Source organism: Mobula hypostoma, chromosome 6 (assembly GCF_963921235.1).
Source record: "Mobula hypostoma chromosome 6, sMobHyp1.1, whole genome shotgun sequence".
Lineage (NCBI taxonomy): Eukaryota > Metazoa > Chordata > Chondrichthyes > Myliobatiformes > Myliobatidae > Mobula > Mobula hypostoma.
In genome coordinates, this window is record NC_086102.1 from 93,173,911 (window position 1) to 93,199,268 (window position 25,358).

Sequence of the window (25,358 nt, forward strand, 5' to 3'; positions counted from 1 at the left end):
ACCCATGGGTTATCAATAGTATTTATGTAACTTCGTAGGTTGTAACTTTGTAGGTTGTTATCAGCCAAAATTGCCTGTATGGGAATGGAAAGTATCCTCTCCTCAATGTTTTTCCATTGAGCGTCATATGATGGGTTGCCCCAGCATATCACAGTTCTCAACTGTGCTGCAAAATAATAATCTCTGAGAGAAAGTAGGCCCCATCCCCCCTTTCCCTTGGCTAATTGCAAAGTTTTGAGACAAACTCTAGGCCTTTTACCTTGCCATGTATATCTTGATAACATTTTGATCCATTCATTGAATTGAAATATCCATTCATTTTAATTCTAGCAGTAGGATTGTCATATAGTGCCTGTTTAGTTTGAATAATTGTGTCACGTAAACCAAATCTATGTAAAACTCTGTAAAGAAAATTCCAATTAACCAAATCAAATGCTTTTTCAGCATCCACGCTTATCACTATTGCTTCAATTTTATTTTGTTGTATATGATCCATAATGTGAAGTGTCCTTCCTGTATATTGTCTTGTGTTTGGCGTTGTTGTATAAAACCTGTCTGATCATTATGTATCAGTGTGGGTAGAAACTCTTCTAATCATTTGGCCAAGATGGAGGTAAATAATCTATAGTCTACATTAAGAACAGATATTGGTCTAAATGACCCACACTCCATTTTATCCGTCCCTTCTTTCAGTATAGCTGAGATTATCGCCTCCTTCCAGCTGGGTGGCATTTGTGCCTTCTTTAGAGCCCAGTTCAGTAAAACAGGAATTAACTCATTTTTTAATTCTTCATACCACTCTGCCATATATCCATCTGATCCTGCTGACTTGCTTAATTTAAGCCTACTAATTGCAGCTTTTAGTTCAGCTTCAGTTATGTCAGCAGTCATCGTTCTATTTTGTTCTTCCCTTAAAGTGGGTAACTCCATAGAATTCAGGAAGGTGTCAATTTGGGTTAAGCTTCCCCCAGAACTTTGGAATATAGAGTTTTGTAAAACATTTCAAAAGCTTCTTGAATTTCACTTAGCTTATTTTTTTTATCACTTTTGTTCTTGGATCCCTAATTCTATGAATTGTATTTTCTGCTATCTTTTGTTTTCAGTTTCCACACCAGTATTTTCATAGATTTAGATCCACTTTCATAGTGTCTCTGTTTTAGAAACATTAGCTTTTTCTTGATTTCTTGTGTAGCCAAACTATTAATTTCATTCCTAATTTTTTAAAATTTCCTCTAATGTATCCTATGCCAAACTCAATTTGTGTTTTTTTCTAGTTCCTTCAGCTTATTTTGTAATTTCTCTAATGTTTTATTCCTTATTTTTTTCTTATATGAACCTATAATTTTCTCTCTTGCTGTGTACGTACATCTACTGATGCTTCTGGACACATCTTCAGTGATGTTCCTGGAATCATCAGGTATTTCGGGTCTTTCAACATCATACAACCTCCTCCAAGTGACCCAGCCAGGGCTGATCAGACCCCAGCTTGTGTCCAGATGGCTGGCTACTTATGACTCTATGGCTCCCCGCTTTTGAGCCACAGACATCTTGAGGCCCTCTCTGCCGCATCGGTGGTACTGCGGATGGCTCTCCCCTTCCTCTCTCCCTCGATGCCCAAATTGCTGAAGGCTCTAACTAAGGAATGGGCTGCGAATCCCCTACAAACAACCTCCACTGGGAGACACCTCGCTCTCCATCCAGCCTGCTGACAGTTGCTGACCAGTCCTGCGTACTTGGAGAGCTTCCTTTCAAAGGCCTCCTCCAAGCTATCTTCCCATGGGACTGTCAGCTCCAGCAGCACCACTTGCTTAGTAGACTCAGACACTAGGACAATGTCTGGTCGCAGGGTAGTGGCTGTGATATGGTTGGGGAACTTCAGCTGCCCTTCGAGGTCCACCAACAGCTGCCAATCCCTTGCAGAGGTCAGAATGCCTGCAGATGTTCTTTTGGCAGGTATTGGCTGCTCCCCAGCTCTGACAAAGGCAATGGTCTGCTTGGAGGGTCAGGGCTGCTTCGCCCACTCAACTCCTGCGCTGACGGCTTCAGCGATGGTCTTCAGGACCTGATCATGCCTCCACCTGTACCGTCCCTCACCAAGTGCCCTTGCACAGCCGCTGAGGATGTGCTCCAGGGTTCCTCGCTTGGAGCACAGTGGGCACGCAGATGACTCTGCCTTGCCCCATGTGTGCAGGTTTGATGGGCTTGGAAGCACATCGTACACTGCTTGGATGAGAAATTGGATGCGGTGTGGTTCGGCTTTCCAAAGATCAGCCCAGGTCACTTACTTCTCAACCGCATTCTCCCATCTTGTCCAAGCTCCCTGTTGCTTCATTCCCACCGCCTTGCAGGTTCCTGTCTCCTCCACTGCTGTGCTCACCTCCTCCTGAACTAGACAATGCCTTTCCTTCCCTCTGATGGTGTCCATTTGGGGAGTTGGAAAGGATCCTAGCCCAGCTCGGCCTTGTGTGACCACTCCCACCAGCCTCCTGTGATGCAGCCTCGCCTCTGCCTCCTGAACAGCTTCCTCTGCCCTTCACTTCCTGCCAGTACTTACTTGGATCCCTGCTCCAGCCACCTTCGGGTCACTTGAGTCCCTGTACTGTATCACTTCTCTGGCTCTTGTTACCTTGAATTCTTCCTCCAAGGATTTGAAGGGCAGTTGCAGTTTGTTGTGGTGTCCATAGAGTGCGATGCTGCTCAGGCTCTTTGGCAGCCCCAGCCATCTCCTGAGGTGGTTACTAACACTCCTCTCTAAGGTTTCGACTGTCGAGATCGGAACTGCATAGACGAGGAGGGGCCACACGATTCTGGGAAGAATGCCATGCTGATACACCCAGGCTTTAAACTTCCCAGGTAGGCCAGACTTGTCCACAGATTTCAGCCAGCCATCCAACTCGGTGCAGGTTGCCTGAATGGATGTTGTGTCCCTTAAAGGGCTGTCAAAAACTTTGCCTAAGCTCTTGACTGGCTTTTCTGTGATGGTTGGGATGGCTGTGCCTGCGATGCTGAACTGGAACTTGTCCTCCATCTTCCCTTTCCTCAGCACCATCGATCTTGATTTGGCAGGTTTGAAACGCATCCAGGCCCACTCCACCAGCTTTTCGAGCCCTTGCAGAATCCACTGGCAGCCTGGGACTGATTCTGTGGTGACTGTGAGGTCATCCATGAATGCCCTGATAGGTGGTTGCCATTGAGCGGAATTCATTCTGGGCCCTCTGCACTCTGGTTCAGCAGACTTAGTGAGCATGTTCATGGCTAGGGAGAACAGTGTCACTGAGATAGTGCACCCTGTGATGATGCCGACCTCCACCTTGTGCCAGGTTGATGTAGTTGCTCCTGAAGAGACCCTCATCCTGAAGTTGCTGTAATAATCAGTGATAAGGTCTCTGATTCTGCTGGGGACGTGATATTTGGTCAGTGTGAGCTGCACCAGCTTGTGCGGAATGGAGCCATATGCATTTGCCAGGTTGAGCCACAACACTGACAGGTTGCCCTTGTTCTCTCTGGCCTCCCTGATGAGCTGTGTCACCACACCGATGTGCTCCAGACAGCCTGGCATCCCTGAAATGCCACCCTTCTGGACTGATGTATCAATATAGGTGTTCTTTGCTAGGTAGGTGCACAGCCGGCTGGAAACTGCACTGAAGAAGATCTTCGCCTCGACACACAGCAGGGAGATGATGAGAAACTGATCTATCTGGGTGGAATTTTCCTCCTTCCGAATCCACACCCCTTCAGTCACTCTCCACCGTTCTGGGATCTTCCCCCTTCTCCAGAAGATTCTCAGGATCTTTCACAGACGCAGCAGGAGTTTGGGGCAGTTCTTGTACACTTTGTACGAGGTGTTGCTTGGTCCTGGAGCCGAGCTTGCCCTTGCTTTGCGGACGACCTCTCTGACTTCCTTTAGCTGTAGCTCTGACATGTCGAACTGCACATTCAGTTCAGGTGGGTCTATTGGGATGTCACACTCTCCCAACTCCTGCTCTCTTTCAGGATCATTATATATCTTCTTCGGATGTTGGTCTATGTCTTCCTGCGAACAGGCCAGTTTCCCACTGCGCTTCTCCCCCAGCAACTCCTTGGTGAACTTGAAGGGGTTGGCGATAAAGGCAGCACGTTTTCAAGCCCTTTCACAACGCTGCCTCCGATGCCACTCTGCCCGGCGGAGGACCCTGATCTTCTTCCGTAGTATGCACATCAGCTGGGCCAAGCCAATGCGCTGCTCTTCTCCTGCCTCCTTGTATTGGGACTTCAGCGCTTTCATCTCCTGCCTGATGTTGTGGATCCTCAACGCTCTTTGGTTCTTCCAGTAAGATGTTTTGGAGCCTTCCTTCTCCTCTTCTCCGAAGCGTTCAGCTGCGATACTGACAATAATTGTTGTCATGGCTTGCAGCTTCCTATCAACCCCTCCCTTCGCCGTTGCCTCCAGAATTTGGTTAACATCTTCATCAAACTGCTTCCACAGTGAAGTCAGGTTAGCTGCAGGCCATTTGATCCGCCTCCTGTTAGACTCCACGTTCGAGGGATTAGTTTACAACACTTGGAGGTTCCAGGCACTATGGGGTGACTCTGGGCCTGGCCCCTCCTTCGTCTCACCAAGTTGTACACCTGTGCTTTGTGCTGCTCCTGCTCCCGCCAAACACTTCATCTTCGCTTGGTGGATCTTCAATCCATGATCATTCTTGCAGATTTTGCCACATGCACACTGCTTCCTCATCGTTGTTTGTTCATTGCCTGGGTCTGATGTCGTTGTGTCCATCCGACTGGGGTGCTCATCCTCCCCCACCTCTCGGGCACCCCTGGGGGTATCTTTTCCTTAGATTCTTTGTAGCTTTTGTGGGGTCCTCCTCTCAGAGGACGCAGATTGGGTTGCCAGCCCGTTCTGCCCTGGTTGCCGTCTCTCCGGGCTGTCACTGACTCTCCAGTCGTCACCACTCTTTTCGCGGTTGTCACCCAGTCTCTCCTGGTTGTCACTGATGAACTCAGGGTGTAAACTGTGTACATACATCTATTGATGCTTCTGGACACATCTTCAGTGATGTTCCTGGAATCATCAGGTGTTTCGGGTCTTTCAACATCATACAACCTCCTCCAGGTGACCCAGCCGGGGCTGATCAGACCCCAGCTTGTCTTAAGACAGCCTTCAGAGAATCCCATAGAATGGGAGGTGAAACCTCTCCATTATCATTGAATTCTAAGTAAAGACCAATTTCTTTTTTTAATTTGTTCCTTAAAATAAGGATCATTGAGTAGACTTGAATTTAGTTTCCAAATAGTATTCTTTGGTTGTAGGTCAAAATCAACAGATAAATATATAGGTGCATGGTCACTTACATCTGTTGTCCCAATTCCACAGGTGATTATTTTGTTTTTTATCTTTTTCCAAATGTTATGAAATAGTCTATCCTTGTGTATAAAGAATTGGGGGGGGGGGCAGAATAATGAGTGTAATCCCTTCTGTCAGGGAAAAGGTCCCTCCGTATATCAATTAGACCAACATCTTCGAAAAGTGTATTAACTTTCTTATGTAAGGACTTCGTTTCATAGGTTTTTCTACTGGAAGAGTCTAACTTTGGTTGTAATTGTAAATTTAAGTCTCATCCACATATCAAGAGAACTACTGTTTCCGTCACCATAATATTAGTAATTTTCTGGAAGAGACTAATATCACTTCCTGGGGATGCGTATATATTCAATTGAGTAACTGAATTTCTGTCTATATTCCCCCTTACCAGAATATACCTGCCCTCCTTATCTCCCATTTCGAATATTTTTTCAAAATTTAACTTGCTTGAGATGAGAATAACAACTCCTCTCTTATGTCCTGATTTATTTGAGGAGAAAAACAAATTAGTGAAGCCCATTCTCTTTAGTTTTCCATGCTCATTATCATTTAAGTGAGTTTCCTATAAATATACTACATGGGCTTGTACTTTCTTCATTTTTAATAGAATTGTACTGCGTTTGATTGGATTTAACAGCCCATTGACATTAAAAGAATGGAATTTTACTTTCTTCTTAGCCATGTATATTTATCTGTCAGCATATCAATGAAATTAGCAGAATAAGACTTAATTGATCTACTCCCTGAACAAATAAGAATCAAGAAATGCGAATGAGAAAAAAGGTAATGAAGGTGTGATTCCAAGGCTGAGGTCTCTAGTAGATGACCCTGGGTTGAGCTAGAGGAAACGTCTAGCCGTGGGGGATAGCCTCTCCGACCTATGAGTTGAGGGCCCCACTTCAGTACCCATAAAAGTAAGTGAAAAAATCTGTGTCCATTATACAGAAAATACTTCCCTGTGTATTCCTCCCATGTGTATATTCTCATTTAGGTGGGGAAAAAGGAGTGAATGAATGAATGAATAAAAAATAAAATAATTGAGTAATATAAAATCCACATTGTAATATGTGCTTCTTGAGATGAGTATAGCACCATCTATTTTTGCTTCTGTTTAGCTTATCAACACTTTTGAAATTAGTCAGACCTTATGGCTCTTCTGGAGGGGGTGAGGGCTGTCTTCTGAAAACTCACAGTCTCTTCCTGTTATTCTTCTCTCGCCCTCCTCCTGTCCCCTGCTTTCTCAATTCTCTCACTATTTCCCAAGCAGAGCGGGATAGCTGCTCAGCCAGACTTTCCCTCGGTTTGATCACACTGACAGGCACCCTCTGTCCTTCATGTCTGCAGTTGCCCTTCCACTGTCTGATACAGCTGTGTTCTGTCTTCATAAAAGACTCGCAGTTTATCAGGGTACGGAGTCTGGAATCTAATCTTTCTTTGCTTTAATTCTAGCTTTGCTTCAGAATATTCCTTATGTTTCTGCAGGACCGCTGGGGCGGGTGGGGGGGTAATCTTGATCGAAATATATTAATTTCCCGTTCAAAAATACCTTCTTCTTTCCCCAAGCCTTGCGCAGAATTTCTGCTTTGGTTTTGTACCAAAGGAATCTGATTACTATTGACCGTGGCTTATCTTCCCCGTCTCCAGAAGGCCTCGGGGCGAGCGTGCAGTGTGCTCTCTCAATTTCAAGCTCCATAGTCGAGGGAATCTCCAGCATGTCCTGTAGTAACTTTTCTACAAACTCCACCATAGACAACCCCTCCGCTCCTTCAGGAACGTTATACAGCTGGGCCTCCTTATCCGCAAGGGATTGGTTCTAGGACCCCTCGCGGATACCAAAAAACACGGATGCTCAAGTCCCTTATTCAACCTGTCTCAATGCGGTGGATCTTAGGACCCAGCGGAATCCCGGACCTTATTTAACTGTCTCGGTGCGGTGGACATTAGGACCCGGTGGCGGAGCTCTGAATCCGCAGTGTTTCTGTTCACGAAAATAATCACGATCGTGATTTAAAATAAAGTGGAAATAAAGCGAATCAGAAAGAGGTGAAATGCCATCGGTCATTCGAAAAGCGTTCGGCTACATTCGGTCAACGATTGGAACAATTTTAAAGGATAAAGTGAGAAAGGCCCTGCCTCGATGAAAGCTACAATTATTATTAAGCAATGAAGTGGTTTAATTATTTGGTTTTGGGGTTTTGGGTTTTTGATCCTTCACGTCAACCCGGCACGGATGGAGAGCGCACTCGGGAACGGTCTGTCACTGGATCGAACTCAGGAACTTCTGTTCCCGAGCCCGGCGCTGAAACATACATTTCTTAAGTGATTTATATGCATAGAAAGGTAAAATATATACTATATACTAAGACAAACGTTTGACTAACTGACACTAAATAGTACCAGATGTACCTGTTCCGACTTACTTTTGGTGTTTGTTGGGGTTTTTTGTATTGCTATATTTACGCTCTATTCTTGGTTGGTGCAGCTGTAATGAAACCAAATTTCCCTCAGGATTAATAAAGTATATTTACCTATCTATCTATTTACTTAGTAAGAGAACTTCTGTTTTTTTTTCAGTCCCAATCCACGATAACCTACGGACATCCTCCCATATACTTTAAATCATCTCTAGATTACTTATAATACCTAATACAATGTAAATGCTATGTAAAATAGTTGTTATACTGCATTATTTAGGGAATAATGACAAGAAAAAAAGTCTGTACATGCTCAAACAACAAGCGCTGGAAGAGCACTTCCAGGTTTTCTCAATTCGTGGTTGGCTGAATTCGCGCATGCGGAACTCGCAGATAAAGAGGGCCAACTGTATATACTGATATTCTTATGTCGTGACCTTCCTTCTTGGTCAAGTAGCTTATTTTCCTGTGGAACACTTTTATCATTTTACATAATATCTGTTCCACGTTTTGAATGTGATCTTCCACCTTTTCAATTCGTGTCTCTGCCACCGTTATTTTTTGATTAACGTTGGTGAGCTCTGACTTGATATCATTTAGTTGCTGTTTTATGTCTTTTTGGAATTCCCGTATCTGTTCCAGAATTTTTACTAAATTTGCCACTTGGCCTGAACAAGGCCCAGCATCAGCCTCGCTACCACGTGTTCGTGTAGGAAAGCCGCTTGTTGCAACCCCCTCGTCCACAGGCTCCGCAGTGATGCTTTTTTTATCTCCATTCCTTTTCCCCATTCTTGCCCCCCTTACCAGTTCAGATATTTTGGAGAAATCTTGTATTTGGCAGATTAACGGGGCAAAATAAGCGTTTTTCTGGAGGAGCTATTATTTTAAGCTGCCATTCTGGATGATGACGTGACCGGAACCCCTCCACAACATTTCTATTGGATTAAGGTCTGGACTTTGACTCAGCCATCCCAAAACATGAATTTTCTTCATTTTAGATCATTCTGTTGTTGATATATTCTTGTCTTTCACATCATTGTCTTGTTGCATAATCCAACTTCTATTAAGCTTCAGGTGACAACAGACTACTACCCTGACATTCTCCAGCAAAATGTATTGATACAATTTTGAATTCATTGGTCCCTCAACAATTGCAAGCTGTCCAGACCCTGAAGCAACAAAGCAGCCCCAAACTATGATGCTCCTTCCACTGTGCTTCATAGTTGAGGTTTTGACGTTAGTGTGCAGTGCCCTTTTCCCTCCAAACATAGCAGTGTGCATTTCTGCCAAGTAGTTCAACTTTTATCTCATCTATCCACAGAACATTTTCCTAGAAGCGTTGTAGCATATCCTGGTGGTCTTTTGCAGACTTGAGATGTGTAGCAATTTTGTTTTGGAGAGCTGTGGTTTCCTCCATGGTGTCCTTCCACGAACACCATTCTCCTTCAGTGTTTTTCTTGTAGTGGACTTTAGCAAGTTCTAGAGATTTCTGCAAGTCTTTGCTATTACCCTTGGGTTCTTTTTCACCTCCACTGCATTGCGCATTATGCTGTTGGTGTGATCTTTGCAGGACGTCCATTCCTTGTGAGAGTAGCATCAGTACTGAGTTTTATTCCATTTGTAGACAGTTTCTCATACATGGACTGATGAACACTCAGGTCTTTAGAAATACTTCTGTCGGCTTTTCCAGCTTCATGCATCTTTACAATTCTTCTTTTAAAGTCTTCTGAAAGTTGTTTTGATCGAGTCATGGTGCACATAAACAGATCTTTTTTTCAGAAGAGCGGGCTCTATCAGTAACCTGACTTTGTGTGTCTTTTTTATAGGGCAGGGTACCTCTACAACCCACACCTCCAATCTCATCTCATTGATTGGAACACCTGACTCCAGATAGCTTTTGTAGAAGGCATTACCCCAGAGGCTCACATACTTTTTCCAACAAGTACTATAATATTGGTAGTGAACGCAACAGGCCAGGTAGCATCTATAGGAAGAGGTACAGTCAACGTTTCGGGTCGAGACCCTTCGTCAGGTCTAACTGAAAGAAGAGCTAGTAAGAGATCTGAAATGGTAGGAGAAGGCAGGAGGGGGAGGGATGGAGCCAAGAGCTGGACAGTTGATTGGCAAAAGGGATATGAGAGGATCATGGGACAGGAGCCCTAGGGAGAAAGAAAAAGGGGGAGGGGGGAAGCCCAGAGGATGGGCAAGGGGTAGAGTGAGATGGACAGAGCGAGAAAAAGGAGAGAGAGAGAAAAAGAATGTATAAATAAATAAATAATGGATGGAGTACAAGGGGGAGGCAGGGCACTAGCGGAAGTTGGAGAAGTCAATGTTCATGCCATCAGGTTGGAGGCTACCCAGACGGAATATAAGGTGTTGTTCCTCCAACCTGAGTGTGGCTTCATCTTTACAGTAGAGCAGGCCGTGGATAGACATATCAGAATGGGAATGGGACGTGGAATTAAAATGTGTGGCCAGTGGGAGATCCTGCTAAAGCATATCCCATTTCCATTCTGATATGTCTATCCACGGCTTCTTCTACTGTCAAGATACGTTCACCAGCAACTTTTATGTGTGTTGCTTGAAATTCCAGCATCTGCAGATTCCTTGTGTTTGCACATGTAATATTAGATAATTTTTCTCAATAAATCTATGAACAGGTATAATGTTTTTTTGTATTATTTATTTAATTGGGTTCTCTATATCTAGTTTTAGGACTTACATGAAGATCTGATTGCATTTTAGGTCATACTTATGCAGAAATAGAGAAAATTCTACAGGGTTCACAAACTTTCTAGCTCCACTGGACATTAATTCTGTTTTTCTTCTCATACATGCTGCCAGACAGGCTAATTGTTTCCAACAATTTTTGTGTTCAGAGTAGGTTAGAGATCAGAGTAGGTCAAAGTCTCTACACCATCAGGAAGGAGCAGCTTGGATGACTAATGATCTACTTTTAAATTGCTCAGGTGAATGTGACCTCAAAAGCACGTAAGAAGCTAGACACCGTCCAGGACGAGGAAGTCCTCATGATTGGTAGCCTATCACCATCCTTCCAACAACAGTGCACAGTGGTGTACCATTTACAAAATGATAGGTACACATCCACCATCTTGATTGGTAGCCATCCACCATCCTTCTACGGGTTTAGAAAGGCAAGATGTGGGGATTAGTATTTAAAATATGTGCTTTGCTTAACCCTAAACTGCTGTGGAGCAATGAGCACACAAGTGATGGATGAGTGGAAACTGATACTGAGTCAGAAGTGAACAATATTGGGCATTCAGGTTGCAGGTGCTGGCATCTGTGCATTCAATTTCAGAAATCTAGGACGTATGTCAAAATAGTGGTAAAACATATTTGGCAAATGATAATTTTAGCAAGATCAATCATGGTTACAGTTGAAAAACACAAAGACAGCATTACGAAATGTGGCTAAATAAATGCAAACTCTCCTGTAGATCAAATGATTCCTACTACTGCTGTGGTCATTCTTGTATCACATTTAATCATGATGCCATCCTTCAGTTCTCAAATCTGACCAAAATTGGCATTCCATTTCTTACAGTTAAAGTTAGAGGAATGTTCTCAACAAAAAAAGGCCAAAAAGCGAGACATTCTTAAACTACAAGAGAAGGAGAAGGCTCTTTATGCATCCTTCCAGATGTCTCTGGGTGAAAACAACAAGCATGCTGATTTTCTCACCAAAGTCTTCAAAAAGAAAATCAAACGAAGAAGGAAGAGTGAAGCACAAGTTTCTGCAGGTGCACACACAACAATGTTTCTTCATGTAGAATGTCATATTCTCTCATTTCATTTTAATATGATTAATTCAGAGATTTTAGATTCTATAAGAATAAGTTTAATTAGCAGTTTCCAAAATAACAATTATATGTCAACCACTTTGCAAAGCCATATACTTGTGACAATATCCTCATTAGTCAGTATATAATAAATTATGATACTAGTATGACCACTTTTACTGTCCACTATCAGTTGACATGAACAATGGGCCTTTTCATTTAATAGCTGCAGTTCTTGTGGGGATGGTGTTCCTGCATTAGTGTCAGTGTGTTAATGCAGGATATTCAGCACACAGAGGCAATATACAGGTCAGGGGGAGATCTTCAGGATGATAGTATCTCTACAAAATTTCCCTCCTCTTCCTTCTAGATGGTAACGTCATGTGGGCAGAGGTGCTGCTTAAGTGAACAAAAAACAATTGTTGATGGTTGTGGATATATACGATTAACTGCACAGAAGACTGGGGACCTTAATGTGATAGAAGACTGAATGATTTTTAAGCAGATGGGCAGAGAGTGGAATGGAATATGTAAATCCCAAAGTATTAATTTCTCAAAAACTAATATTTATTTTTGAAACATCCCTTCTTTCATATCACTCTTCACGATCCATTCTAATGGCCACTCAACTTAAACCTAATTTCTTTTTATTGGCCTTTGACAATTGCCTAATAAATCATGTTGACTGAAGCCCAACAAAAATTCCAAAAAGACCCCACTCTCTTTTAAAATCTCGTGTTAGCTCACCAAAACATGGAACTGCTTATGATGACTGAAGCCTGTCGAAAAGTTCTGAAAGGCCCCACTCATTTTTTAAGTCTTATGCTGGCTTGCAAAGCAAGTGACTGTTGAATCACATTACAGATGTGCAGAATTCTGAATCATGCTGAGCCCCACTGCAACCTGTCCAGCCCTTTCTTATAGATAGAACATAGAATAGTACAGCACAGTACAGGCCCTTGGGCCCACAATGTTGTGCCAACCCTCAAACCCTGCCTCCCATACAAGCCCCCACCTTAGATTCCTCCATATACCTGTCAAGTAGTCTCTTAAACTTCACTAGTGTATCTGCGTCCACCACTGACTCAGGCAGTGCATTTCACGCACCAACCACTCTCTGAGTAAAAAACCTTCCTCTAATATCCCCCTTGAACTTCCCACCCCTTACCTTAAAGCCATGTCCTCTTGTATTGAGCAGTGGTGCCCTGGGGAAGAGGCATTGGCTATCCACTCTATCTATTCCTCTTATTATCTTGTACACCTCTATCATGTCTCCTCTCATCCTCCTTCTCTCCAAAGAGTAAAGCCTTAGCTCCCTTAATCTCTGATCATAATGCATACTCTCTAAATCAGGCAGCATCCTGGTAAATCTCCTCTGTACCCTTTCCAATGCTTCCACATCCTTCCTATAGTGAGGCAACCAGAACTGAACACAATACTCCAAGTGTGGCCTAACCAGAGTTTTATAGAGCTGCATCATTACATCGCAACTCTTAAACTCTATCCCTCGACTTAAGAAAGCTAACACCCCATAAGCTTTCTTAACTACCCTATCCACCTGTGAGGCAACTTTCAGGGATCTGTGGACATGTACCCCGAGATCCCTCTGCTCCTCCACACTACCAAGTATCCTGCCATTTACTTTGTACTCTGCCTTGGAGTTCGTCCTTCCAAAGTATACCACCTCACACTTCTCCGGGTTGAACTCCATCTGCCACTTCTCAGCCCACGTCTGCATCCTATCAATGTTTCTCTGCAATCTTTGACAATCCTCTACACCATCCACAACACCACCAACCTTTGTGTCGTCTGCAAACTTGCCAACCCACCCTTCTACCCCCACATCCAGGTTGTTAATAAAAATCACGAAAAGTAGAGGTCCCAGAACAGATCCTTGTGGGACACCACTAGTCACAATCCTCCAATCTGAATGTACTCCCTCCACCACCACCCTCTGCCTTCTGCAGGCAAGCTAATTCTGAATCCACCTGGCCAAACTTCCCTGGATCCCATGCCTTCTGACTTTCTGAATAAGCCTACCGTGTGGAACGCATGCTTATGTCACACATGCTTAAAACCCTATTGATTATGTTGGTATTGCTTCCTGTTTCATTCCTTCTCTGGTATACAAATACAATTGCCTTTCCAGTCCTTTTGCAATATTGCTGCCTTTTTCATTTGTCCTAATGGGTGGTAAAGAAGGTACATAGCATGCTCTCCTTTATAAGTCAAGGCATTGAGTTCAAGAGTCAGGAAGTTATGGTGCAGCTTTATAAAACCATGCTTAGGGTTCATCTAGAGTATTGGATTCAGTTCCTATTGTCCAATTATAGGGAGTATGCGGAGGCTTTGGAGAGGGCGCTGAAGTGGTTTAACAGGATGCTGCCTGGATTTGAGGGCATGTCCTTTAAGAAGAGGATAAGCAAACTGGAACTGAGGGGAAACCTGATAGAAATTTATAAACTTCTGAGAGACATAAATAGAGGAGACGGCCAATATATTTTCAACCAAGTTTAAAATATTTAATAGCATTTAAGGTGAGAGGAGTAAAATTCAAAGTTGATGTGCAGGACACATTTTTTACACCAAGAGTAGCGGGTGCCTGGATTTCGCGGCCTGCGGTGATGGTGGAGGCAGATACAATATTTAGAGCCTCTTACATAGTCACATGAACTACAGAAGATGGTAGGATGTTATCATGTGCAGGCAGAAGGGATTAATTTAATTATGAATTATTAGCTTAATTATTTCAAAGTTCAAAGTGAATTTATTAGTTTGGCATGTTCCTATATTGTACAATTCTATGTATGTTTTATATCACCAGCAGTTCCAGGCCTTCACTTTCTCCAATCTTTATTTCAAATGTGCTATAGTTCCCATGTACTGATAAAGTTGATTGTTTCACCCCTTGTACACATTTTTGTCCCTTTGCTGAATATTAATATCACTTCCTTCCAGCACTTTCTCATTGGTCTTTGCACGGTGTTGCTTGGTCGACTAATATCACTGCCTGTTTCAGTTATGCTCGTATATTACCACCTGTTGTACACCTGTGTCCTTCAGCTAATGTTCTAATGTACTCTTAGACTGACACTGCTGTGTGATCCAGTCTTTCTTATACCTTCACCCTGGAGTTTATTACTTTTCCCTTCCTTGTATGTCGATGTGATAGCTCTTTTTTCCAGCGCAACTTTCATTTTACAGTTTCAGATGAAGAGAGTGAAGAAGAATCAGATGAAGAGTTTGGCTATAGTGATGAAGGGGATGAATCGGATTCTGACGCTGGTGGAGTGGATGACTCTGCTTGCCCGGATAGTAAGAGATATACTATTTTCTGCCTTAGCTGCAGAAGATCTATTATTTTTATTTATTGAAGTAACTCAAATTTAAAAAAGGGAACTTGCAATTATTATTGCACCTTACCATGTCATCCGCATAGATTTCTATTTGATATTATTCTGCATCCTTTCTGTCTTTCTCACATGCATTTTCTATCATCCTAATAGCAGCCTTTACCTCCTTCACTTAATACAATTTCTGAAGTTTCTAAATAGTATTTAGAAGACAAACAAAAGTTCCACCAATGAATGAAACATCAACTCTATAGATATTCACTGACTTCTAACTTTTTTTCTGGCATTTTCTGTTTTACTCTTTTATTAAGGCATTCTATTAACAATAGAGCAATTAGTATCATCATAGATTGATCCATTAACAGTGTTTGTAGCTGGAAAAAGTGTTTCAAACAACTGGTTTCATAATAGATTCTGCTGGCGAATTTAGATTGCACTCTATGTTAGACATTTATCACTGCTTTCCCACACTTGTTTGGCCTTGGGTTTTGGGCTTGGACACTAAATCACTTTCCTCTTTTGTAATGCCTTCAAACTCTTAACACATCCTTTCTATCAGTTCCTGGGTCCTGAATCCCTCTCCATTAGTCTTCAGATGTCATCAATCACGTCAGACCCTGGGCCCTGAATCCTGTTTTGCTCTTTTGCTATAAGGTGGTCTATAGCATACTCCAAATAGATTGATTGCTCCCTTCCTGCTTCTTACTTCCACTCACACCGTCTCAGTATTTGATCCCTCTGGGATGTCCTCCCTTTCTGCAGCTGTCCCTGATTCCAGATTAGCAATGCCATAACCCCTACCTCTTTCACCTCCCTCTCTTTCCCTTTTGAAACATCTAAACCCCGGAATATCCAGCAGCAATTCCTCCCCCTGTGACAGCCAAGTCTCTGTAATGGCCACAATGTTGTAGCTCCATGTACTGACCTTTGCTCTAAGTTTATTGCCCTTATTCCTGATTTCTTGCATTAAAATAGACACATTTCAAACCATCCCACTGATTGCAATTTTGCCCTATCATCTGCCTGACTTTCCTCACAGTCAGTACACACTGCATGTAATGTATATGAACTGCCATTTCCTCAGCCCTTTCAGTCCAGTTCTCATTCTCCTGCCAAACTAGTTTAAACCCTTCCTAACAGCTCCAGCAAACCTGCCTGTGAGAATATTGGTGCCCATCAAGTTCAGGTGTAACCCATCCTTTTTGACCTGGTCATCCCAATCTTAGTAACCCATAACCTGAAACCCTACACCAATTCTTTAGCCACAAATACATCTGCCAAATCATCCTATTCTTACCCTCACTGCTGCATTGCAGAGGCAGTAATCCAGAGATTACCACCCTTGAGGTCCTGCATATTCTCTCTTCTGGTCCTCATCCCTGTTCCTAGCTATCTCATTGGTATCAATATGTCCCATGATTCTGGCAACTCATCCTTCCCATGAATAGAGAGTTATGCAGTATCTTCACAAACGGCTACTGTACAGCTTTGGTACAGTGGTAGATATGGTATTAAAACTATACTAGACACATAATATAGATTCACCAGAATGGAAAAGGGTGGTTATTAGGAGAGAATTGAAATGTTGGTTGAATGAAAAAGACTGAGGAAATATGATAAATGTCCATAAAAATGCAGTGGTTTGGAATAAGTGACTAAGGAAGTACTGTATCCTCGACTTTGTAGATCACTGGTTTATAGTCTCCGAGTGACTAAGGAAGTACTGTATCCTCGACTTTGTAGATCACTGGTTTATAGTCTCCGAGTGACTAAGGAAGTACTGTATCCTCGACTTTGTAGATCACTGGTTTATAGTCTCCGAGTGACTAAGGAAGTACTGTATCCTCGACTTTGTAGATCACTGGTTTATAGTCTCCGAGTGACTAAGGAAGTACTGTATCCTCTACTTTGTAGATCACTGGTTTATAGTCTCCCTGAGCAACTAAGGAAGTACTATATCCCCTACTTTGTAGATCACTGGTTTATAGTCTCCCTGAGCAACTAAGGAAGTACTATATCCCCTACTTTGTAGATCACTGGTTTATAGTCTCCCTGAGCGACGAAGGAAGTACTATATCCCCTACTTTGTAGATCACTGGTTTATAGTCTCCCTGAGCGACGAAGGAAGTACTATATCCCCTACTTTGTAGATCACTGGTTTATAGTCTCCCTGAGTGACTAGGGAAGTACTGTATCCTCTACTTTGTAGATCACTGGTTTATAGTCTCCCTGAGTGACTAAGGAAAGGGATCAGGAAAATGGATTTACTTGGAGTCTTCTTGGATAATGGAATACATTTCCTCAAGGAATGGATTGAGGCACAGAACATAGCTTCATTTAAATAAATACTCGGGAACTGGATAAATTAGCAGTGCCAAAAGATTTTTAAGAATATTTGCATTAGTTATTATTAGGATTGTTAAGGATTATTAGAAATTATTAGGATTAATGAAGGAGCAACTTCAGCATCGCGGGACTGTTCTGAAAACGCAAGCAGGAATATGTTTGGGGAGGTGGTTACATAAGGCAAGTTATTGTCTCCCTCTTTTATGCACAATTTGATGCACGGAGCGGTGTGCCAGTGAGGAAGGTTCCCCTCCACCACCGCCCCCCCCTCCCCCCCGCCGCCCCAGGTGCAGGCACTCTGTCTGGCCATAGCTGATGTGAGGAGAACCCTAGCCAGGGTCAACCCATGTAAAGCTGTGGGGCCTGATAACATAACTGATCAGGTGCTGAGGGACTGTGCAGCCCAGTTAACAGACGGTCTAACAAAAACATCTTCAACATTTCTCTGGAATAGTTCAATATTCCTGCAGGTTTCAAGGCGACTGCCATCATCCTGATGCATAAGAGGGTGACAATAATCTGCTTTAATTACTACCGTCCAGTGCCACTGACCTCAACAATGATGAAGTACCTTGAGCATCTGGTTATGGATTGCATTAAATCCTACCTTCCTGCTACTTTGCACGCTTTCCAGTTTGCTTATCACTCAAATTGTCCACTGATGATGCCATAGCCTCTACACTCCACTCAGTCCTGTCCTATCTGGAAAATGGTGCCTCATACAGCAGGATGCTACTTATTGACCAGCTTAATGTTTAATATAATCATCTCTCAGAAGCTGGTGGGTCAACTATCCTTGTTGGGTCTCAATACCTCTCCATCTAACTGGATCTTGGACTTCCTGACAACAAGACCCCAGTCAGTTCGTGCTGGTAGCAACACTTCTAGCTCAATCACACTGAGTACTGGCAGTCCCCGTCTTCCCCCAAGGGTTGCGAGCTCAGCTCATTGCTGTTCATGCTGTTGGCACATGACTCCAGTTCAGACCGATTCATTGCTGTGTCATTGCTGGTGACACAACAGTGGTTGGCCTCACCAACGTCAACAGCGAGACGGCATACAGAGAGGAGGCAGAGAAGCTGGTAGAACGGTGTGAGCACAACTTGAGTCTCAATGAGGACAAGACAAGACCAAAGAGAGGATTGTGGATTTTAGGAAGGAGCAAGCTGATCATTCCTCACTGCACGTAAATGGTTCCTTCATGGAGAGAGTTAGAGAGCATTTAAGTTTCTGGGAATGTACATAACGGACAATCTCACCTGGTCCCTCAACACCACCACTTTGGTCAAGAAAGGGCAGTACATCAACAATTCCTGAGGAGATTGAGATGATTTAGGCTCCCTCCTCAGTCCAACCAATTTTTACAGGAGCACCATTGAGACTGTCCTGACCAGCTGCATTACCGTCTGGTACAGGAATTGCAAGGCATCTGATTGCCAGTCCCCATAAACAATTGCGAGGACTGCTGAGAGGGTCATAGGGGTCTCACTTCCACTCATCAGAGGTATTTGTCATAAGCACTGTGTACACAGGGCCCTTCGCATTGTCAATGTTCCCTCAGAAAAATCTGTTTGACCCCCCTCTACCATCAGTCAGGAGGTACCATAGCATTAGGACAAGGGCTATTAGGATGAGAAATGGCTGTGAGACAACAGAACTCCCTACCATCATGTGTGAAGTGTCAGAAGTGTTATATTGTTTGCCTTTTAATTTGAGATGTAAATACACCTTATTATTTGTTAATTTATTTGTGGTAATATTACTTGTGTGTTGTGTGTGAGTTATCGATAGATATTTAGGTATTTTATTGATCCCAAAGGGAACTACAGTGTCACAGTAGCATTATAAGTGCACAGATATAAATATTAGAAAAGTAGAAAGAATAAAAAATAAGTTACCACAAGCAGTCTAATGGGAGAGGGTCATCATTTCTCCAGCTATAGATTGACTCATTATAGAGCCTCATGGCTGAGGATAAGAATGGCCTCATATAGTCCTCTTTGGAGCATTGCAGTTGTCTTAGTTTAGTCTATGACTAAAAGTGCTCCTCTGTTCAGCCAAGGTGGCATGCAGAGGGTGAGAAACATTGTCCAGAATTGCCAGGATTTTCCGTAGGGTCCTTTGTTCTACCACAGCATTCAGTGTGTCCAGTTTGATTCCTATAACAGAGCCAGCCTTTCTAATCAGTTTACTGAGCCTCTTGGCATCACCTGTGTTGATGCCATTGTCCCAGCACACTACCGTATAGAAGATTGTACGAGCAATAACAGACTGGTAGAATATGTGAAGAAGGGGCCTGCATATTCCAAAGTACCTCAGTCTCCTCAGGAAGTAGAGGCGACTCTGGGCCTTCTTGTACGCAACCTCTGTGTTGGTGCTCCACTCAAGTCTGTCATCCAGGTGCACCCCCAGTACTTGTAAGTCCTCGCCACATCCATGTTCTCACCATCAATAGTAACATATGTACATATTGTGTTGTGGACCTTGGTCTGAAGGAATGTTGTTTCATTTAGTGGTATACGTGTGTATGATTGAATGACAATAATCTGGAACTTGAACTTCAAATTTTAGATTGCTGAACAATGGAAGAAGCTTGGTATTGATCTTTGGCTATAAGGAAAGAATGGCCAATTGAATTAATTTTAGATTGTTTCAAGGTTATAGAGAAGTGGGTCAAATACAGGCTATAAAGAAGCAGGAAAGCTTTAAATTGTCTTGCCAAAGAGTCAGCATAATCTGCTCGTTCTGTAAACTAGTTTCCTGATATCTTGTTTGCTATGGTATCATTTCTCTCACCTGTTTTCTTGATATAGCTTGTGACCCAGCACTATTTGAAAACACCCTACAACTTCGAGAAAAACGCCTGGATATCGAAGAGGCCATAGCCGAAGAGAAAAAAACACAGGAATCAATAAAGAAGGAATATGATTTGATTGCTAAAAAGGTTTGTTTCTTTGCATTTTCTATCTGTATAAATATTCATATTCATATTCTGAACAGGATTAAACTGACTAACAAGAATGCAAGGCTTTAGTTCAGTCAAAAGGAAGTGCAGTAACATTGAGTAAGGTCCAGTTGTAACCCACAAGTTCAGAAGGGACCAACTAGTCCAGCAATTTTATGTGAGAAACACAAAACATCTTTTGGTCATTGGTAGAGTAGCTAAGGATCTGCATGACTGATTGGATTCCATGACATGTTGGATTGGATAACCCCATATCTGGCTTTTGATTTGTTGAGCTGTTGTGTGCTGGGGCAGCAGGCTGAGGGTAGCAGACACCAACAGAATCAACAAACTCATTCGTAAGGCCAGTGATGTTGTGGGGATGGAACTGGACTCTGACGGTGGTGTCTGAAAAGAGGATGCTGTCTAAGTTGCATGCCATCTTGGACAATGTCTCCCATCCACTACATAATGTACTGGGTAGGCACAGGAGTACATTCAGCCAGAGACTCATTTCACCGAGATGCAGCACAGAGCGTCATAGGAAGTCATTCCTGCCTGTGGCCATCAAACTTTACAACTCCTCCCTTGGAGGGTCAGACACCCTGAGCCAATAGGCTGGTCCTGGACTTATTTCATAATTTACTGGCATAATTTACATATTACTATTTAACTATTTAAATAACAGAGTGAAGGCTTAAGGGCTTCGTCTCAACGGGCTTAGGTGGAAACGGGCGAGGTGAGGAAGGTTTGGTATTCATTTTTTGTTGTTATTTGAGGAGAGGGGCAGTATGAGTGTGCCGGACATGGGAGGTCCTGGAATCTCCAAGCCTCCCGGACGTCCACATCTGCGCCAGGTGCGCCGAGATGCAGCTCCTAAGGGACCGTGTTAGGGAACTGGAGCTGCAGCTCGATGACCTTCGTCTGGTCAGGGAGAGTGAGGTGTTGACAGAGAGGAGTTACAGGCAGGTGGTCACTTTGGGGCCACGGGAGGCAGACAAGTTGGTCATGGTTAGGAGGGGGAAGGGGAAGAGTCAGGTAATAGAGAGTACCCCGGTGGCTGTGCCCCTTAACAACAGGTACTCCTGTTTGAGTACTGTTGGGGGGGACAGCTTACCCGGGGGAAGCGACAGCGGCCGTGCCTCCGGCACAGAGTCCGGCCCTGTAGCTCAGAAGGGTAGGGCAAGGAAGAGGAGGGCAGTTGTAATAGGGGACTCGATAGTAAGGGGGTCAGATAGGCGATTCTGTGGACGCAGTCCAGAGACCTGGATGGTAGTTTGCCTCCCTGGTGCCAGGGTCCAGGATATTTCTGATCGCGTCCAAGATATCCTGAAGTGGGAGGGTGAGGAGCCAGAGCTCGTGGTACATATAGGTACCAATGACATAGGTAGGAAAAGGGAAGAGGTCCTGAAAGGAGAATATAGGAAGTTAGGAAGGGAGTTGAGAAAAAGGACTGCAAAGGTAGAAATCTCGGGATTACTGCCTGTGCCACGCGACAGTGAGAGTAGGAATGGAATGAGGTGGAGGATAAATGCGTGGCTGAGGGATTGGAGCAGGTGGCAGGGATTCAAGTTTTTGGATCATTGGGACCTCTTTTGGCGCAGGTATGACCTGTACAAAAAGGACGGGTTACACTTGAATCCTAGGGGGACCAATATCCTGGCAGGGAGATTTGCGAGGGCTACTGAGTTGACTTTAAACTAGAATGGTTGGGGGGTGGGAATCAAATTAAGGAGACTAGGAGAGAGGAGGTTAGTTCACAACAGGGGGATGGGAACCACTGCAGAGAGACAGAAGGGTGTAAAATGAGGGTAGAAGCAAAAAGTAGTAAGGTGAAAAGTAAAAGTGGCAGGCCGACAAATCCAGGGCAAAAATCAAAAAGGGCCACTTTTCAACATATTTGTATAAGGGCTAAGAGTGTTGTAAAAGCGAGCCTGAAGGCTTTGTGTGTCAATGCAAGGAGCATTCCTAACAAGGTGGATGAATTAAAAGTGCAGATTGTTATTAATGAATATGATATAGTTGGGATCACAGAGACATGGCTCCACGGTGACCAAGGATGGGAGCTCAACATTCAGGGATATTCAATATTCAGGAGGGATAGACATGAAAGAAAAGGAGGTGGGGTAGCACTGCTGGTTAGGAGGAGATTAACGCAATAGAAAGGAAGGACATTAGCCGGGAGGATGTGGAATCGATATAGGTAGAGCTGCATAACACTAAGGGGCAGAAAACGCTGGTGGGAGTTGTGTACAGTCCACCTAACAATAGTAGTGAGGTTGGGGATGGTATTAAACAGGAAATTAGAAATGTATGCAATAAAGGAACAGCAGTTATAATGGGTGACTTCAATCTACATATCGATTGGGTGAACCAAACTGGTAAGGGTGCTGAGGAAGAGGATTTCTTGGAATGTATACGGGATGGTTTTTTGAGCCAACATTTCGAGGAACCAACTAAAGAGCACGCTATTCTAGACTGGGTATTGAGCAATGAGGAAGGGTTAATTAGCAATCTTGTCGTGAGAGGCCCCTTGGGTAAGAGTGACCATAATATGGTGGAATTCTTTATTAAGATGGAGAGTGACATAGTTAATTCAGAAACAAGGGTTCTGAACTTAAAGAAGGGTAACTTTGAAGGTATGAGACGTGAATTAGCCAAAGACTGGCAAATGACATTTAAAGGGTTGACGGTGGATATGCAATGGCAAGCATTTAAAGATCGCATGGATGAACTACAACAATTGTTCATCCCAGCTTGGCAAAAGAATAAATCAAGGAAGGTAGTGCACCCATGGCTGACAAGGGAAATTAGGGATAGTATCAATTCCAAAGAAGAAACATACAAATTAGCCAGAGAAAGTGGCTCACCTGAGGACTGGGAGAAATTCAGAGTCCAGCAGAGGAGGACAAAGGGCTTAATTAGGAAGGGGAAGAAAGATTATGAGAGAAAACTGGCAGGGAACATAAAAACTGACTGTAAAAGCTTTTATAGATATGTGAAAAGAAAAAGATTGGTTAAGACAAATGTAGGTCCCCTACAGACAGAAACAGGTGGATTGATTATGGGGAACAAGGACATGGCAGACCAATTGAATAACTACTTTAGTTCTGTCTTCACTAAGGAGGACATAAATAATCTTTCAGAAATAGTAGGGGACAGAGGGTCCAGTGAGATGGAGGAACTGAGGGAAATACATGTTAGTAGGGAAGTGGTGTTAGGTAAATTGAAGGGATTAAAGGCAGATAAATCCCCAGGGCCAGATGGTCTGCATCCCAGAGTGCTTAAGGAAGTAGCCCAAGAAATAGTGGATGCATTAGTGATAATTTTTCAAAACTCTTTAGATTCTGGACTAGTTCCTGAGGATTGGAGGGTGGCTAATGTAACCCCACTTTTTAAAAAAGGAGGGAGAAAGAAACCGGGGTATGATAGACCAGTTAGCCTAACATCGGTGGTGGGGAAAATGCTAGAGTCAGTTATCAAAGATGTGATAACAGCACATTTGGAAAGCGGTGAAATCATCGGACAAAGTCAGCATGGATTTGTGAAAGGAAAATCATGTCTGACGAATCTCTTAGAATTTTTTGAGGATGTAACTAGTAGAGTAGATAGGGGAGAACCAGTGGATGTGGTATATTTGGATTTTCAAAAGGCTTTTGACAAGGTCCCACACAGAGATTAGTGTGCAAACTTAAAGCACACGGTATTGGGGGTAAGGTATTGATGTGGATAGAGAATTGGTTGGCAGACAGGAAGCAAAGAGTGGGAATAAACGGGACCTTTTCAGAATGGCAGGCAGTGACTAGTGGGGTACCACAAGGCTCAGTGCTGGGACCCCAGTTGTTTACAATATATATTAATACCTTAGATGAGGGAATTAAATGCAGCATCTCCAAGTTTGCGGATGACACAAAGCTGGGCGGCAGTGTTAGCTGTGAGGAGGACGCTAAGAGGATGCAGGGTGACTTGGATAGGTTAGGTGAGTGGGCAAATTCATGGCAGATGCAATTTAATGTGGGTAAGTGTAAGGTTATCCACTTTGGTGGCAAAAACAGGAAAACATTATTATCTGAATGGTGGTCAATTAGAAAAAGGGGAGGTGCAACGAGACCTGGGTGTCATTATACACCAGTCATTGAAAGTGGGCCTGCAGGTACAGCAGACGGTGAAAAAGGCGAATGGTATGCTGGCATTCATAGCAAGAGGATTCGAGTACAGGAACAGGGAGGTACTACTGCAGTTGTACAAGGCCTTGGTGAGACCACACCTGGAGTATTGTGTGCAGTTTTGGTCCCCTAATCTGAGGAAGGACATCCTTGCCATAGAGGGAGTACAAAGAAGGTTCACCAGATTGATTCCTGGGATGGCAGGACTTTCATATGATGAAAGACTGGATCGACTAGGTTATACTCGTTGGAATTTAGAAGATTGAGGGGGGATCTTATTGAAACATATAAAATCCTAAAGGGATTGGACAGGCTAGATGCAGGAAGATTGTTCCCGATGTTGGGGAAGTCCAGAATGAGGGGTCACAGATTGAGGATAAAGGGGAAGCCTTTTAGGACCGAGATGAGGAAAAACTTCTTCACACAGAGAGTGGTGAATCTGTGGAATTCTCTGCCACAGGAAACAGTTGAGGCCAGTTCATTGGCTATATTTAAGAGGGAGTTAGATATGGCCCTTGTGGCTAAAGGGATCAGGGGGTATAGGGGGAAGGCTGGTACAGGGTTCTGAGTTGGATATCAGCCATGATCGTTCTGAATGGCGGTGCAGGCTCGAAGGGCCGAATGGCCTACTCCTGCACCTATTTTCTATGTTTCTATGTTTCTATTTATGGTTCTATTACTATTTATTATTTATGGTGCAGCTGTAACAAAAAACAATTTCCCCCGGGATCAATGAAGTATGACTATGACTATTGATCAAGAAACCCATAAACCTATTTTATTCAAACTTAGTTGGCTCTGACAATGTTGATTGGAAATGGAAAGCATTTTGACCACTGAGTCTTTGGCTTCTCTACTTGAGGGAAATCAGGGGAGGATTGATGTGTGAATTTTCATTTTACTTTGTAGGTCAAAGTAGAACAGGAATCAGCCAAAATGAAAATTCAGGCTTTCCCATTCCTCACTTATCCTTCCACCTTGTCTCATT

The 25,358-nt window shown here is 43.3% G+C and overlaps 1 protein-coding gene across 1 annotated transcript in view; it reads left to right on the forward strand.

Moving 5' to 3' along the window:
* The window catches only part of LOC134348205 (cilia- and flagella-associated protein 44), a 235,486-nt gene that overhangs the window by 165,327 nt on the left and 44,801 nt on the right, over positions 1-25,358 (forward strand). Inside the window, exons 27-29 of the mRNA XM_063051223.1 lie at positions 11,327-11,522; positions 14,766-14,876; positions 20,074-20,204. Coding sequence (XP_062907293.1) covers positions 11,327-11,522; positions 14,766-14,876; positions 20,074-20,204 — 438 coding nt within the window. The remainder of the gene's footprint in view (positions 1-11,326; positions 11,523-14,765; positions 14,877-20,073; positions 20,205-25,358) is intronic.